Source organism: Salmo salar, chromosome 09, assembly GCF_965601325.2.
Source record: "Salmo salar chromosome 09, fSalSal1, whole genome shotgun sequence".
Lineage (NCBI taxonomy): Eukaryota > Metazoa > Chordata > Actinopteri > Salmoniformes > Salmonidae > Salmo > Salmo salar.
Genome location: NC_138299.1, coordinates 28,121,895 through 28,138,046, shown reverse-complemented (window position 1 = coordinate 28,138,046; position 16,152 = coordinate 28,121,895). Strand labels below are relative to the sequence as shown.

General features: G+C 42.4%; 1 protein-coding gene across 9 annotated transcripts in view; it reads right to left on the bottom strand.

The window, feature by feature from the left end:
- LOC106611119 (fermitin family homolog 2) overlaps positions 1 to 16,152 on the bottom strand; it is a 90,481-nt gene that overhangs the window by 37,590 nt on the left and 36,739 nt on the right. For all 9 annotated transcript variants that reach the window (XM_045723545.2, XM_045723551.2, XM_045723546.2 and 6 more), the window contains exon 3: positions 3,436 to 3,669. In XM_045723545.2, the coding sequence (XP_045579501.1) occupies positions 3,436 to 3,669 (234 nt within the window). The remainder of the gene's footprint in view (positions 1 to 3,435; positions 3,670 to 16,152) is intronic.

Sequence of the window (16,152 nt, the reverse complement as noted above, 5' to 3'; positions counted from 1 at the left end):
AGACCGTCCCATTGGTCAGAACCTGATAGAGACTAAGGCCTACCTCTAACACCTCAGGCTGCCAGGCTGCCAGGCCAGCTCCCACAGTCAGTTATGTACAAGTCAGATGTGATGGCCAACATTTCCTTGGTGGAATGGAAGAGGTGTGAGTGCTGTGTGAGTGCTTGAGGGCCCTATAACAATCACGCTCTCAGTGTGCAACACCTCCACTGTAAACTAAATCAGCATGAAGGAAACAAACACCTTGTCGAAGAGGACAGAATGTAACCATACATTTAAACCAGAACCAGGGAGTGTCTTTCCACTTATATCAAGAGGTCACTAGCTATAATAATAGTGCATCAATCCAATTCATCTAACAAACCACCAGTAGGCTAAAGCAGTCCCCTCCCTACACCCTTGTGTAGTGCCCATACTGGGCTTCCCTTTGCAGACAGACAGGGTGGTAGAGATGCGCACCAACATTTTTGCTGCGGACTGTGATCTTGCCGTCTCTCCTGTGAGGCAGATGTGCCGCACAACCGTGTCATGGTTGATACCTAGTCTGTCGCCCACTATAGATCAGTTTTACACACCTGGCCCAGGTCTGTCCTCTTGGGCAAAATCGGGTAGTAGCACTACTGGCACATAATGCCAGCTTTAAACAAATCAGGAAAAAACGTTTACTAGATTGGCTCAGAGTATGAAGGATAAACATGGTATTTCACCATCCAAATTCTGAAAATGTCTCCCCTTCACTGACTGAGACAAGCCAAATAAACAACATTGTGCAGGATCACAGAGCTGCCAGTGACTCATTGATAGTACTAAGACAGTTAGAAAGCTGGAGCAGAGTGAAGGGGTCATTTTACTATGGTATTCTGATGAGTCTCACTGCCTGCACCATCTAGATGGACTGTCTGTGGGCTTGGCTGACTGGCCTCTAGCCAGCTGCTGTGGACAAGGGAGTAAAGCAGCAGTGCTGTAATAATTTGATTGATCCCCCCTCTCGAAATGTGTGTGTGATTCACATGGCTAGAGACTCCAGCTCTGTTACGCATCTGGTAAAGGGGGAAAGAGAGAGGAAGGGAGCGGGACAAGAGAGAAAGAGGGGGAATGAGAAGTCGAGAGAGAGAGCGAAAGAAAGAATGTGTTTGGATGTTAGCAATGCGTGTTCAGATCGTGTATATTGTTTATGACGGGAAAAAGACAGAGGGAAAGAAAGACAGAACTCCTGTGGTGAAGGCCTGAACTTGGTCTGCACCAGGAAACAGCTACTGCATGACCGAAGTCAAAAATATAAAAAAATCCCCTGCCTCCAAATCAATCATTATGAGGAAAGCGAGAGATAGAGAGGGGGAAACAGACAAGAGTGGGAGTCAGTCTGAATCGTCAGTGTCTTGTACAGCTGCAAAGATAATACATCTCTAAACCCGCTCCCTCTCCCTCTCCGCCTGTCTGCAGTGTCAGCCAGTTGGAAAGGCCTCCAGTCTTCCCTTCTTGGCCCTGCTTATTCCTCATTTCATTCCCCATGCTGTGCAGCACTCTGTCAGTCACACACACACACACTCACAGGAAATGATTAAACTGAAAGTTCCCTAGATAATGAAAAATAAAATAGTTCCAGAAGAGGTCACCATAAGAATGATATGATTGAAAACTTCCCAGAGAGAGACGCACCGCGTGTACCTCCCCAGCCACCGTAAGTCATGCGCCAAGTCAGCCAAGAGAAATTTGTCCTGAATTTCTCAAAAAGGAAAAACAGATTTATTGTGGCAGAGGTAGACACATTCCTAATGAGGACTGAACAGCAGAGGGGAGGGTGCTGCTACTAACCCTTTTCATTTAGTTATTTAGCCATCTCTGAATAAGAGTCACCCAGTTTATTTATACTCGAACAAATGTTATTTGTCCTTTCTCATTTCAAAGAAAAGGAATTCATAGAAGGCCTCTTTTTGACTCTATAAATAAAAGTTCTCGTTTAGCAAAATAAAAAACAAGGTTCCAGTGCTACCTGGGAGAGCCAACCATAACAGTAAAACAGCCATAACTTCTGAACAAAGGCCAGAAAGTGCCTGATGGAGGTTTCATATAGAAATCCTCACCTGCAGCTGCTGTCTTCATTGAGACAGAGGGCTCTGGTTGGAGCCGACATGGAGTGACCGAGATCCGTGTTACAAGGTCAGGAGGGCATTAGGCTCCGATGTTCGACCTTTAACATTAGCTGACAGGGCCATAGGGCAGAGATATGGATAGAGGAAGGCTGTCTGCTGACCGCCCTGTAGCCGTCAGGGAGCAGGGCCTTGAGGGCTAAATCTAGACAGTAGCGTGTGTGTATGCGAGACAATATCCATCTCTGAATGTTTGAGTCAGTCAGGTGCGTTAGACTGATAAACTTTGTTGACTAAACAGGATTCAGGCAATTATTCACAGCTGTAGTTCAAGGACAGGTCTAGCAGAGGCAAGGTGCCTCTGCTAGGAGAGGTGACGCAAGCGTTGATTGCTGATAGCTCAGGCTCTGTTTGATAAACACAACAAAAAGCTAACGGAAAAAAAAGAGGAGCAGCAGCAGACATGCCTGGCTCAATGGGAGGCGGAAACACTTCCACTAGTTTACCTAAAAATATCAACAGTCAGTATTATGGCAAGGTTAGAAAGAGTACATACTGTACAGCAGGGATCATCAACTAGATTCAGCCACGGGCTGATTTTTCCTTGAGCTGATGGTTGGGGGGGGGGGAGAATATAATTACAAATCATTTGTAGACTGCAAGAAGCTCAAACAGTGGCGCAGCGGTCTAAGGCGTCACTACAGACCCGGGTTCGATCCCGGCCGCGACCGGGAGACCCATGAGGCGACACACAATTGGCCCAGCATCGTCTGGGTTAAGGGGGGGGGGTTTGGCTGGCCAGGATGTCCATGTCCCATCGCACTCTAGTGACTCCTGAACGCTGACACGGTCGCCAGTTGTACGGTGTTTCCTCTGACACATTGCTTGCTTAACCCAGAAGCCATCCGCACCATTGTGTTAAGAAGCAGTGCGGCTTGGCAGGTTCGTGTTTCGGAGGACACACGGCTCTCGACCTTCGCCTCTCCCGAGTCCGTACGGGAGTTGCAGCAATCACGAAATTGGGGAGAAAAAGGGGTAAAAAGTATTTATTTTTTATAAAAAGCCCAAACAGATATGTTTGACTAAAACATCATTTCAAACCGTATACGATCACGTCTGTCTATTATGCGTGGGAATACTTGAGAACAGATTTCTTCAATTAAAAATCACTTTCCTAGCATTTTTAAAGTCTTATGTCCAACAATGTAAATGCAAAAAATATATACTTTTTTTTGCTCAGAAAACTTGGGGGGACCGCGGGCCGCCAGTTGGGGAACGCTGCTGTACAGGACCATTGGTAGGATAGGTGCATTATTGAGTGTTGACAAAATGACTGGTGACTTACTGAAAGTCTTGCAGATGTCAGAGACTGCCTTGAAGACACGGTCGGAGAAGTTGACCTTGACCTTCATGTGTTTCATGTTGGGCAGCTGCAGGCGCAGCAGCTTGTGCTGGGGGGTGAAGAGGAGCCGGGCGTCTGCCTGGATACCATACTTGTCCAGGGTCCAATGGGTCTTCAGCAGCCACGTCTTCTTTTTCTCCCACCACAGGGCATGGTCCGACCAGTCCTTCTTCACATCTGATGGACGAAAAGAGAGGGTATTAGTTTGTCAGTCACTGACCAGCACAACATTTATTTGTTTGTTGCAGTGACTAAAACAAAATCCTGAGTCGAAACACTTCAGAGCAGCTGATAAGAAACTGGATGACAGTTTCTTAACTATCAAAAGTTGAGGAACACAAACCTGTAATGTGTATGGAATTCACTGACTGGAATGACTTATGTCCTGCCTATGGCCAAAATACTATATTCATTCTAAACGTATGACACTAACAGGCGTCATTATGATCAAACTAATTGAGACAATGCAAATGAAAGGAGAGCCTTGTATATGTGTCACTCTGACAGGGTGATGTGACAACACCAAATGTGTCCCTCACGGGCAGAGTGTCACGTTTATGACCAGGGGGGTGAGGTTGAGAGAGAGGGCTCCTGAGGTATTTAGAGAAAGAGGGGGTGGGGAACTCAGTGAGTAGGAGTGGAAGTGTTTGAGGAGAAGGGGAAGAGTGTGAAAGAGGACTGCTGTTTGATTGAGGGCATTTCCATCGAAAAGGACCAATGAGCACCATCATGTGAAGTTTATAGCTTTCATTTTGATATGCTCCTAAGAATCTATATTTTGGTGAAATGAAGGCATAGATAAAAATGTAAAAAAAATAACATTTCCCCCATCTTAAAAGCGACTGGGAGACTAGTCAGGATCAAGGAAAAGATGAGCTGAGCAATGTACAGAGAGATCCTTGATGAACACCCCAGTCTGAGGTCCTGAGCAGGTTAAGGTTCAGCTTCATAAGTAAAGGCTTTGATTTCTGGATTAACAGATGAAAAAGGGGTCTTAGAAAACATTACCAGAAAAGGCTTAAAAGGGTATCAGAAATATATCAAAACACAATGTCTACATGTAGGCCCCTGCCAACTAATATATTTAGTTTGATAAATGTTTTACCTTCTGTTAGTTTAAGAAATATTGCCTTATATATTTTAGTAACAGAATTACATCTTCTAATGCCTCTCCCTCACTGAGGGAGGACAATGAAAGTTCACAAAAGTAACAAGTAAATGGTAGACCTACCAATTAGTCTGATTTTACTGTTATCAAATTTGTTTATGAATTATTAAGGGATTAAAATGTGGAATTCCATTACCAAATCAGTATCAGAATTTCCAAAAAATCTGTAGTGGAATTATTGCAACTGAATTGGCTACAATGGGAAATCATAAGTCACCTCCCTTCCGCTGGCATACTGTTATGTTCAGCTGATAACTGTTTTATTTGGTTTTGTTGAATAGTAGTCAAGCCAAGTGTTAAAACAGTCAGTCTGGACAACCGCTCCCCCCCTTCCTTTCTCACTCTCCAGTTAATGTCACCTCTCCCAGCTCTTACAAACACCTACCCATGAGCCCCCTCTCTTTCCATTTACTGTAACCAGCATGCTTACCCACTGTGCACTGACCGACACCGGAAGTCCATGGATGTTGAAAAGTAGTTGAAATTTGGCCAGTAAACCCTGGCCTTGATGTTAACATCGACAGATGGACTGGACCAAATCTGAACCGATCATAGACGTACAGAATAGAGGTCGACCGATTAATCGGCACGGCCAATTAATTAGGGCCGATTTCAAGTTTTCATAACAATCGGAAATCAGTATTTTTGGACGCTGATTTGGCCGTTTTTTTTTTTTGTTTTTGTTTTAGACCTTTATTTAACTAGGCAAGTCAGTTAAGAACACATTCTTATTTTCAATGACGGCCTAGGAACAGTGGGTTAACTGCCTTGTTCAGGGGCAGAACGACAGATTTTTACCTTGTCAGCTCAGGGATTCAATCTTGCAACCTTACGGTTAACTAGTCCAACGCTCTAACCAACTGCTTTACATTGCACTCCACGAGGTTACGCGAATGCAGTAAGAAGCCAAGGTAAGTTGCTAGCTAGCATTAAACTTATCTTATAAAAAATAATCACTAGTTAAACTAGTAATATCGTCAACCATGTGTAGTTATCTAGCCTGTCCTGCGTTGCATATAATCGCTTAGGTACAAGTTGCTCCAACCATAAACATCAATGCCTTTCTTAAAATCAATACACAAGTTTATATTTTTAAACCTGCATATTTAGTATTGCCTGCTAACATGAATTTATTTTAACTAGGGAAAATGTCACTTCTCGTGCAAACAGAGTCAGGGTATATGCAGCAGTTTGGGCCGCCTGGCTCGTTGCGAACTGTGAAGACTATTTCTTCCTAACAAAGACAGCCGACTTCGCCAAACGGGGGATGATTTAACAAAAGCGCATTTGTGAAAAAAGCACAATCATTGCACGACTGTACCTAATCATAAACATCAATGCCTTTCTTAAAATCAATACACAGAAGTATATATTTTTAAACCTGCATATTTAGCTAAAAGAAATCCAGGTAAGCAGGCAAAATTAACCAGGTGAAATTGTGTCATTTTGCGTTCATTGCACGCAGTCAGGGTATATGCAACAGTTTGGGCCGCTTGGCTCGTTGCGAACTAATTTGCTAGAATTTTACGTAATTATGACATAACACTGAAGGTTGTGCAATGTAACAGGAATAACGTTTTGTTTGAGATGATAGTTTCCGGATTCGACCATATTAATGACCTAAGGCTCGTGTTTCTGGGTGTTATTATGTTATAATTAAGTATATGATTTGATAGAGCAGTCTGACTGAGCGATGGTAGGCAGCAGCAGGCTCGTAAGCATTCATTCAAAATAGCACTTTCGTGCGTTTTGCCAGAAGCCCTTCGCAATGAATTGCGCTGTTTATGACTTCAAGCGTATCAACTCCCAAGATTAGGCTGGTGTAACCGATGTGAAACGTCACTCGCTCTGAGATTTGGAGTAGTTGTTCCCCTTGCTCTGCATGGGTAACGCTGCTTCGAGGGTGGTTGTTGTCGATGTGTTCCTGGTTCGAGCCCAGGTAGGAGCGAGGAGAGGGACAGAAGCTATACTGTTACACTGGCAATACTAAAGTGCCTATAAGAACATCCAATAGTCAAAGGTATATGAAATACAAATCGTATAGAGAGAAATAGTCCTATAATTCCTATTATAACTACAACCTAAAACATCTTACCTGGGAATATTGAAGACTCATGTTAAAACCTCTATGGGCTAGGCGGGACGAATTCGTCCCACCTACGTAACAGCCACCTGTATCCAGTGGCGCGATTTTTGAATCGTTTGAAATACTATTACTTCAATTTCTCAAACATATGACTATTTTACAGCTATTTAAAGACAAGACTCTCGTTTATCTAACCACACTGTCCGATTTCAAAAAGGCTTTACAACGAAAGCAAAACATTAGATTATGTCAGGAGAGTGCCCAGCCAGAAATAATCAGACACCCATTTTTCAAGCTAGCATATAATGTCACCAAAAACCCAAACCACAGCTAAATGCAGCACTAACCTTTTATGATCTTCATCAGATGACACACCTAGGACATTATGTTATACAATACATGCATGTCTGTTCAATCAAGTTCATATTTATATAAAAAAACAGCTTTTTACATTAGCATGTGACGTTCAGAAAAAGCATACCCCCCGCAAACTTCCGGGGAATTTACTAACAGTTTGCTAAATTACTCACGATAAACGTTCACAAAAAGCATAACAATTATTTTAAGAATTATAGATACATTACTCCTCTATGCACTCGATATGGCCGATTTTAAAATAGCTTTTCGGATGAAGCACATTTTGCAATATTCTAAGTACATAGCCCAGCCATCACGGCTAGCTATTTAGACACCCAGCAAGTTTAGCCTTCACCATAATCACATTTCCTATAAGAAAAATGTTCTTACCTTTCCTGTTCTTCGTCAGAATGCACTCCCAGGACTTCTACTTCAATAACAAATGTAGGTTTGGTCCAAAATAATCCATCGTTATATCCGAATAGCGGCGTTTTGTTCGTGCGTTCTAGACACTATCAGAATGGTAATCCACGGTCGCGCGCATGGCGTGACAAAAAAATGTCTAAATATTCCATTACCGTACTTCGAAGCATGTCAACCGCTGTTTAAAACCAATTTTTATGCCATTTATCTCGTAGAAAAGCGATAATATTCCGACCGGGAATCTGCAATAAACTAAACAGCCTAATGAAAATACTCCACGGGGGGCTAATCGCGCACGCGCCTCATTCCATTGTCACCTAATGGGACACTTGAATAAGGCGATAATCTGTTTCAGCCTGAGGCTGCCTCGTCAACCTTCATGATTTTCCCGGCTTCTGAGAGCCTATTGGAGCCCTGGGAATTGTCACGTTACAGCTAAGATCCTTACTCTTCAATAAACAGATGCAAGACGCACGACTCCTTGTCAAACAGGCCACTTCCTGCATGAAACCTTGTCAGGTTTTTGCCTGCCATAGGAGTTCTGTTATACTCACAGACACCATTCAAACAGTTTTAGAAACTTTAGGGTGTTTTCTATCCAAACCTGAACAATAATATGCATATTCTAGCTTCTGAGTTGGTGGAGGCAGTTAAAAATGGGCACATATTTTTTCCAAAATTCTAAATACTGCCCCCTAGCCCAAACAGGTTAAAAGGAACCACCAGCTTTCATATGTTCTCATGTTCTGAGCGAGGAACTTAAACGTTAGCTTTTTACATGGCACATATTGCATTTTACTTTCTTCTCCAACACTTTGTTTTTGCATTATTTAAACCAAATTGAATACGTTTCATTATTTATTTGAGGCTAAATTGATTTTATTGATGTATTATATTAAGTTAAATTAAATGTTCATTCAGTATTGTTTAAAAAAAAAAAAAAAATTTTTTAAAATGGGCCGATTAATCGGTATCGGCCTTTTTTGGCCCTCCAATATTCGGTATCGGTGGTGAAAAATCATAACCGGTCGACCTCTAGTACAGAACCAGTCAAAAATGTGGATACACCTACTAATTCAATGTTTTTTTACATTTACTATTTTCTACATTGTAGAATGATAGTTTTGATGTCTTCACTATGAAATAACACATATGGAATCATGTAGTAACCAAAAAAAAGTGTTAAATCAAAATATATTTGAGATTTGAGATTCTTCAAAGTAGCCACCCTTTTCCTTGATGACAGCTTTGCACACTCTTGGCATTTTCTCAACCAGCTTCATGAGGTAGTCACCTGGAATGCATATCAATTAACAAGTGTGGCTTGTTAAAAGTTAATTAGTGGAATTTTTCATTCTTAATGTGTTTGAGCCAGTTGTGTTATAAAGATGGTCTTTTACCAAATAGGGCTAAGTCCATAATATGAAAAGAACAGCTAAAATAAACAAAGAGAAACGACAGTCCATTACTTTAAGACATGAAGGTCAGTCAATCTGGAAAATTTCAAGAACTTTGAAAGTTTCTTCAAGTGCAGTCGCAAAAACCGTCAAGCGCTATGATGAAACTGGCTCCCATGAGGACCGCCACATGAAAGGAAGACCCAGAGTTACCTCTGCTGCAGAGGATAAGTAAACTCAGCAAAAAAAGAAACGTCCTCTCACTGTCAACAGCATTTATTTTCAGCAAACTTAACATGTGTAAATATTTGTATGAACATAACAAGATTCAACAACTGAGACAAACTGAACAAGTTCCACAGATATTTGACTGTGGAATGTGAAATGGAATGTGTCCCTGAACACATGGGGGGAGGGGGTGGGGGTCTAAATCAAAAGTAACAGTCAGTGTCTGGTGTGGCCACCAGCTGAATTAAGTACTGCAATGCATCTCTTCCTCATGGACTGCACCAGATTTGCCAGTTCTTGCTGTGAGATATTACCCCACCTAGAAGTTCCCGGACATTTCTGGAGGGGAATGGCCCTAGCCCTCACCCTCCGATCCAACAGGTCCTAGACGTGCTCAATGGGATTGAAATCCAGGATCTTTGCTGGCCATGGCAGAACACTGACATTCCTGTCCTGCAGGAAATCACGCACAGAACGAGCAGTATGGCTGGTGGCATTGTCATGCTGGAGGGTCATGTTAGGATGAGCCTGCAGGAAGGGTAACACATGAGGGAGGAGCATGTCTTCCATGTAACGCACAGCGTTGAGATTGCCTGCAATGACAACAAGCTCAGTCCGATGATGCTGTGACACACCGCCCCAGACCATGACGGATCCTCCACCTACAAATCGATGTAACGCTCATTCCGTCGACGATAAACGCGAATCCGACCATCACCCCTGTTGAAACAATTTCACGAAGCGTCAGTGAAGAGCACTTTTCGCCAGTCCTGTCCAGCGATGGTGGGTTTGTGCCCATAGGCGACGTTGTTGCCGGTGATGTCTGGTGAGCATCTGCCTTACAACAGGCCTCCAAGCCCTCAGTCCAGCCTATTGTGGACAGCCTGAGCACTGATGGAGGGATTGCACGTTCCTGGTGTAACTCGGGCAGTTGTTGTTGCCATCCTGCACCTGTCCCGCAGGTGTGATGTTCGGCTGTACTGATCCTGTGCAGGTGTTGTTACACGTGGTCTGCCACTGCGAGGACGATCAGCTGTCCACCCGGTCTCCTGTAGCGCCGTCTTAGGCGTCTCACTGTACGGACATTGCAATTTATTGCACTGGCCACATCTGCAGTTCTCATGCCTCCTTGCAGCATGCCTAAGGCACGTTCACGCAGATGAGCAGGGACCCTGGGCATCGTTCTTTTGGTGTGTTTCAGAGTCAGTAGAAAGACCTCTTTAGTGTCCTAAGTTTTCATAACTGTGACCTTAATTGTCTACCGTCTGTCAGCTGTTAGTGTCTTACCGACCGTTCCACAGGTGCATGTTCATTAATTGTTTATGGGTCATTGAACAAGCACGGGAAACAGTGTTTAACCTGTTATGGCTAGGGGGCAGTATTTTCACGGCTGGATAAAAAAACATACCCGATTTAATCTGGTTACCACTCCTACCCAGTAACTAGAATATGCATATACTTATTACATATGGATAGAAAACACTCCAAAGTTTCTAAAACTGTTTGAATGGTGTCTGTGAGTATAACAGAACTCATTTGGCAGGCAAAAACCTGACAAGGTTTCAGGCAGGAAGTGGCCTGTCTGACAAGGTGTCGTTCTTCTTGTCTCTGTTTATTGAAGAGTGAGGATCTTAGCTGTCCCGTGACACTTCCTACGGCTGCCATAGGGTCTCAGAAGGCGGTAAAAAGCTGAATCGTGGCTTTGCAGGCTCTGGCTGAAACAAAGTAGCGCGTTTGGGTAGTGGCTGGTTACAGTACTGTGAGACTCAGGCTCGTGCCCGCATCGACCGAAAGCTTTGTTTACTTTCCTCAGTTTAGCTAAAAGGAGATTCCTGGTCGGAATATTATCGCTTTTTTACGAGAAAAATGGCATAAAAATGGATTTTAAACAGCGGTTGACATGCTTCGAAGTACGGTAATGGAATATTTAGATTTTTTTTGGTCACGAATTGCGCCAGGCGCGCGACCCTGATTTACCATTTCAGATAGTGTCTGGGACGCACGAACAAAACGGCGCTATTCGGATATAACGATGGATTATTTTGGACCAAACCAACATTTGTTATTGAAGTAGCAGTCCTGGGAGTGCATTCTGACGAAGACAACAAAAGGTAATGAAACTTTTATAATAGTAAAGCTGATATTGGTGAGTGCTAAACTTGCCGGGTGTCTAAATAGCTAGCCCATGATGCCTGGGCTATGTACTTAGAATATTGCAAAATGTGCTTTCACCAAAAAGCTATTTTAAAATCGGACATATCGAGTGCATAGAGGTCTGTATCTATAATTCTTAAAATAATTGTTATGCTTTTTGTGAACGTTTAACGTGAGTAATTTAGTAAAATGTTAGCGAATTCCCCGGAAGTTTGCGGGGGGTATGCTAGTTCTGAACGTCACATGCTAATGTAAAAAGCTGGTTTTTGATATAAATATGAACTTGATTGAACAAAACATGCATGTATTGTATAACAATGTCCTAGGGTTGTCATCTGATGAAGATCATCAAAGGTTAGTGCTGCATTTAGCTGTCTTCTAGGTTTTTGTGACATTATATGCTAGCTTGAAAAATGGGTGTCTGATTATTTATGGCTTGGTACTCTGCTGACATAATCTAATGTTTTGCTTTCGTTGTAAAGCCTTTTTGAAATCGGACAGTGTGGTTAGATAAAGGAGAGTCTTATCTTTAAAATGCTGTGAAATAGTCATATGTTTGAAAAATGGAAGTTTTTGTATTTTAGAGGAGTTTGTATTTCGCGCCACGCCCATCATTGGATAATGGAGCAGGTGTTCCGCTAGCGGAACGTCTAGATGTAAGAGGTTAAACCCTTTACAATGAAGATCTGTGAAGTTTTGGATTTTTTTTTTTTTAAAGACTGGGTCCTGAAAAAAGGGACGTGACTTTTTTGTGCTGATTTTACATTAATTAACAGCACCTCAGATTGCAACCCAAATAAATGCTTCAGAATTCAAGTAACAGACATCTCAACATCAACTGTTGAGATGAGACTGCGTGAATCAGGCCTTCATGGCCGAATTGCTGCAAAGACACCACTACTAAATGACACCAATAAGAAGAAGAGACTTGCTTGGGCCAAGAAACACGAGAAATGTACATTAAAATTGGTTGAAATCTGTCCTTTGGGTGAGTCCAAATTTAAGATTTTAGGCTCCAACCGCCGTGTCTTTGAGACGTAAAGTAGGTGAACGGATGATCTCTGCATGTGTGGTTCCCATCGTGAAGCATGGAGGTAGTGTGATGGTGACACTGTCAGTGATTTATTTAGAATTCAAGGCACACTTAACCAGCATGGCTACCACAGTATTCTGCAGCGATACACCATCCCATCTGGTTTGCGCTTAGTGGGACTATCATTTGTTTTTCAACAGGACAATGACACAAAACACACCTTCAAGCTGGGTAAGGGCTATTTGACCAAGAAGGAGAGTGATGGAGTTCTGCATCAAATGACCTGGGCTCCACAATCACCCGATCTCAAACCAATTGAGATTATTTAGGATGAGTTGGACCGCAGAGTGAAGGAAAAGCAGCCAACAAGAAATCAGCATAAGTGGGAACTCCTTCAAGACTGTTGGAAAAGCCTTCCACATGAAGCTGGTTGAGAGAATGCCAAGAGTGTGCAAAACTGTCATCACGGCAATACATTTTGGTTTGGTTAACACTTTTATGGTTACTAAATGATTCCATATGTGATATTTCATAGTTTGTCTTCAATATTATTAATAAAATGTAGAAAATAGTAAAAATAAAAGATAAACAGTTGAATGAGTAGGTGTCAACTTTTGACTGGTACTGCATGTTTCACAAGTCTAGATGGCACAGTACAATACAGCGAGTAGAGCACAGTACTGAGTACAGCAAGTAGAGTACAGTCCAAGACAATATGGTAGTACAGTATAATACAGTAAAGATAGTACAGTATATTGTACTGAACTATACAAACTGTATTGTACTCCACTGTGATTTCCAAACTTGTGAAACATGAGGAGAATGACATTCATATCCATAATTATGCATTTCTGTGTAGTATTTATCAGGGACCATGACGTAATTACGCTACTGTAATTCCATTACCGGGTGTAAATCGACTTAACTTACTTTAGTTCAGTAAGAAAATAGTTTCTTTCAAACTCAAGGGGCCATGTCATGGCTGACACCACATTCTTTCTGCAGAGCAGATATTTAACTCAGTTGCATCTGCACAGAAATTGTTAAAAAAGTAGTCTTTGTGCAGAGAGTCAAAGCATCATTTGTTTACCATGGAATTGCCCATAACACCGTGGGGATATCAGGTTTAAACCTCACTCTTTGTTCCAGAGTCACACAGTGATCCCAGTAATGCCAGAGACATGTCACAAAAAAACCTCACCTCCCAGTACACTGACGGGGGTTCACAACAATGACTGGGTCCTTTGAGCACCGTCTTCAGAAAGAAGGTAAAAACCCCAAGGATTTGAGGCAACTGACAGCAGCTGGTTAAGAGAATTACTTTGCTTTCTATTCTAAATGCAGTATTGTGATGACCTGTGTTCCCTTTGAACCTCTAATACCCCAGAAGCAGAGCAGAGCAGTTTTCCTGCTACTATACAGATGAAAGATGGACAGCCTGCTCTATTAACTGTGTGTGTAAGACGAGTCTGTAATCATGACGTACCCATTGTGAGATTCTTCCCCCCATAATTCTTTTTTTTTTACATGGATGACCAATTTACGGGCGTATCAGATGTTCCCCACAGCAATGACATCACTCCGGGATGCAACCAGAAAGCCACCTCCCGTCACCCCCCCTTCTCTTCCCTCATCCCACTCCCGCTCTCCTGGACGCATTGAGTGAAGCACTGAGTCAGTTTCTAGTGGACTAGGAGGTTGATCCAGTCAGTCTTTTTTTTTTACACCTTTATTTAACTAGGCAAGTCAGATTAATAACACATTCTTATTTTCAATGACGGCCTAGGAACGGGGGTTAACTGCCTTGTTCAGGGGGGGATTCGTTTTTGCAACCTTCCGGTTACTAGTCCAACGCTCTAACCACCTGCCTTACATTGCACTCCATGAGGAGCCTGCATGGCAGGCTGACTACCTGTTACGCGAGGGCAGCAAGAAGCCAAGGTAAGTTGCTAGCTAGCATTAAACTTATTTAAAAAAAACGAACATAATCACTAGTTAACTACACATGGTTGATGATATTACTAGTTTATCTAGCGTGTCCTGCGTTGCATATAAATAATGCGGTGCCTGTTAATTTCTCATCGAATCACAGCTTTCTCATCGTTGCGAACTAATTTGCCCGAATTTTACGTAATTATGATAACATTGAAGGTTTTGCAATGTAACAGGAATATTTAGACTTAGGGATGCCACCCGTTAGATAAAATACACAACGGTTCCGTATTTCACTGAAAGAAAAAACAGTTTGTTTTCGAGATGATAGTTTCCGGATTCAACCATATTAAATGACCAAAGGCTCGTATTTCTGTGTGTTTATTATATTATAAGTCTATGACTTGATATAGCAGTCTGACTGAGCGGTGGTAGGCACCAGCAGGCTCGTAAGCATTCATTCAAACAGCCCTTTCGTGCGTTTTGCCAGCAGCTCTTCGCAATGCATTGCACTGTTTATGACTTCAAGCCTATCAACTCCCAAGATTAGGCTGGTGAAATGGCTAGCTAGTTAGCGGGGTGCGCGCTAATAGTGTTGCAAACGTCACTCGAGACTTGGAGTAGTTGTTCCCCTTGCTCTGCATGGGTAACGCTGCTTCGAGGGTGGCTGTTGTCAATGTGTTCCTGGTTCGAGCCCAGGTAGGAGCGAGGAGAGGGACAGAAGCTATACTGTTACACTGGCAATACTAAAGTGCCTATAAGAACATCCAATAGTCAAAGGTATATGAAATACAAATCGTATAGAGAGAAATAGTCCTATAATAACTACAACCTAAATCTTCTTACCTGGGAATATTGAAGACTCATGTTAAAAGGAACCACCAGCTTTCATATGTTCCCATGTTCTGAGCGAGGCACTTAAACGTTAGCTTTCTTACATGGCACATATTGCACTTTTACTTTCTTCTCCAACACTTTGTTTTTGCATTATTTAAACCAAATTGAACATGTTTCATTATTTATTTGAGGCAAATTGTATTTTATTGATGTATTATATTAAGTTAAAATAAGTGTTCATTCAGTATTGTTGTAATTGTCATTATTACAAATAAAAACAATGTTTAAAACAAAGAAAAATCGGCCGATTAATCGCTGTCGGCTTTTTGTGGCCCTCCAATAAATTGGTACAGGTATCGGCGCTGAAAAATCATAATCGGTCAACCTCTAATTCAGACCCTTTCACTTTTTATTACATTACAGCCTTATTATAAAATATCCCCCCCTCCCCCCTCAATCTACACACAGTACCCCATAAAAAAAACAGAAATATCCCATTTACACAAGTATTTAGACCCTTTACTCAGTACTTTGTTGAAGCGCCTTTGGCATCGATTACAGCCTCAAGTCTTCTTGGGTATGACGCTACAAGCTTGGCACACCTGTATTTGTAGAGTTTCTCCCATTTTTTTCTGCAGATCCTCTCAAGCTCTGTCAGGTTGGATGGGGAATGTTGCTAAACAGCTATTTTCAGGTCTCTCCAGAGATGTTCGATCGGGTTCAAGTCCGGGCCACTCAAGGACATTGAGAATTGTCCTGAAGCCACTCCTACATTGTCTTGGCTGTGTGCTTAGGGTCGTTGTCCTGTTGAAAGGTGAACCGTCACCCGAGTCTGAGGTCCTGAGAGCTCTGGAGCAGGTTTTCGTCAAGGATCTCTGTACTTTTCTCCGTTCAACCCTCAATCCTGACTAGTCTCCCTGTCGCTTCCGCTGAAAAACATCCCCACAGCATGATGCTGCCACCACCATGCTTCCCCGTAGGGATGATATTGGCCAGGTGATGAGCGTGACACTTGGCTATCAGGCCAAAGAGTTCAATCTTGGTT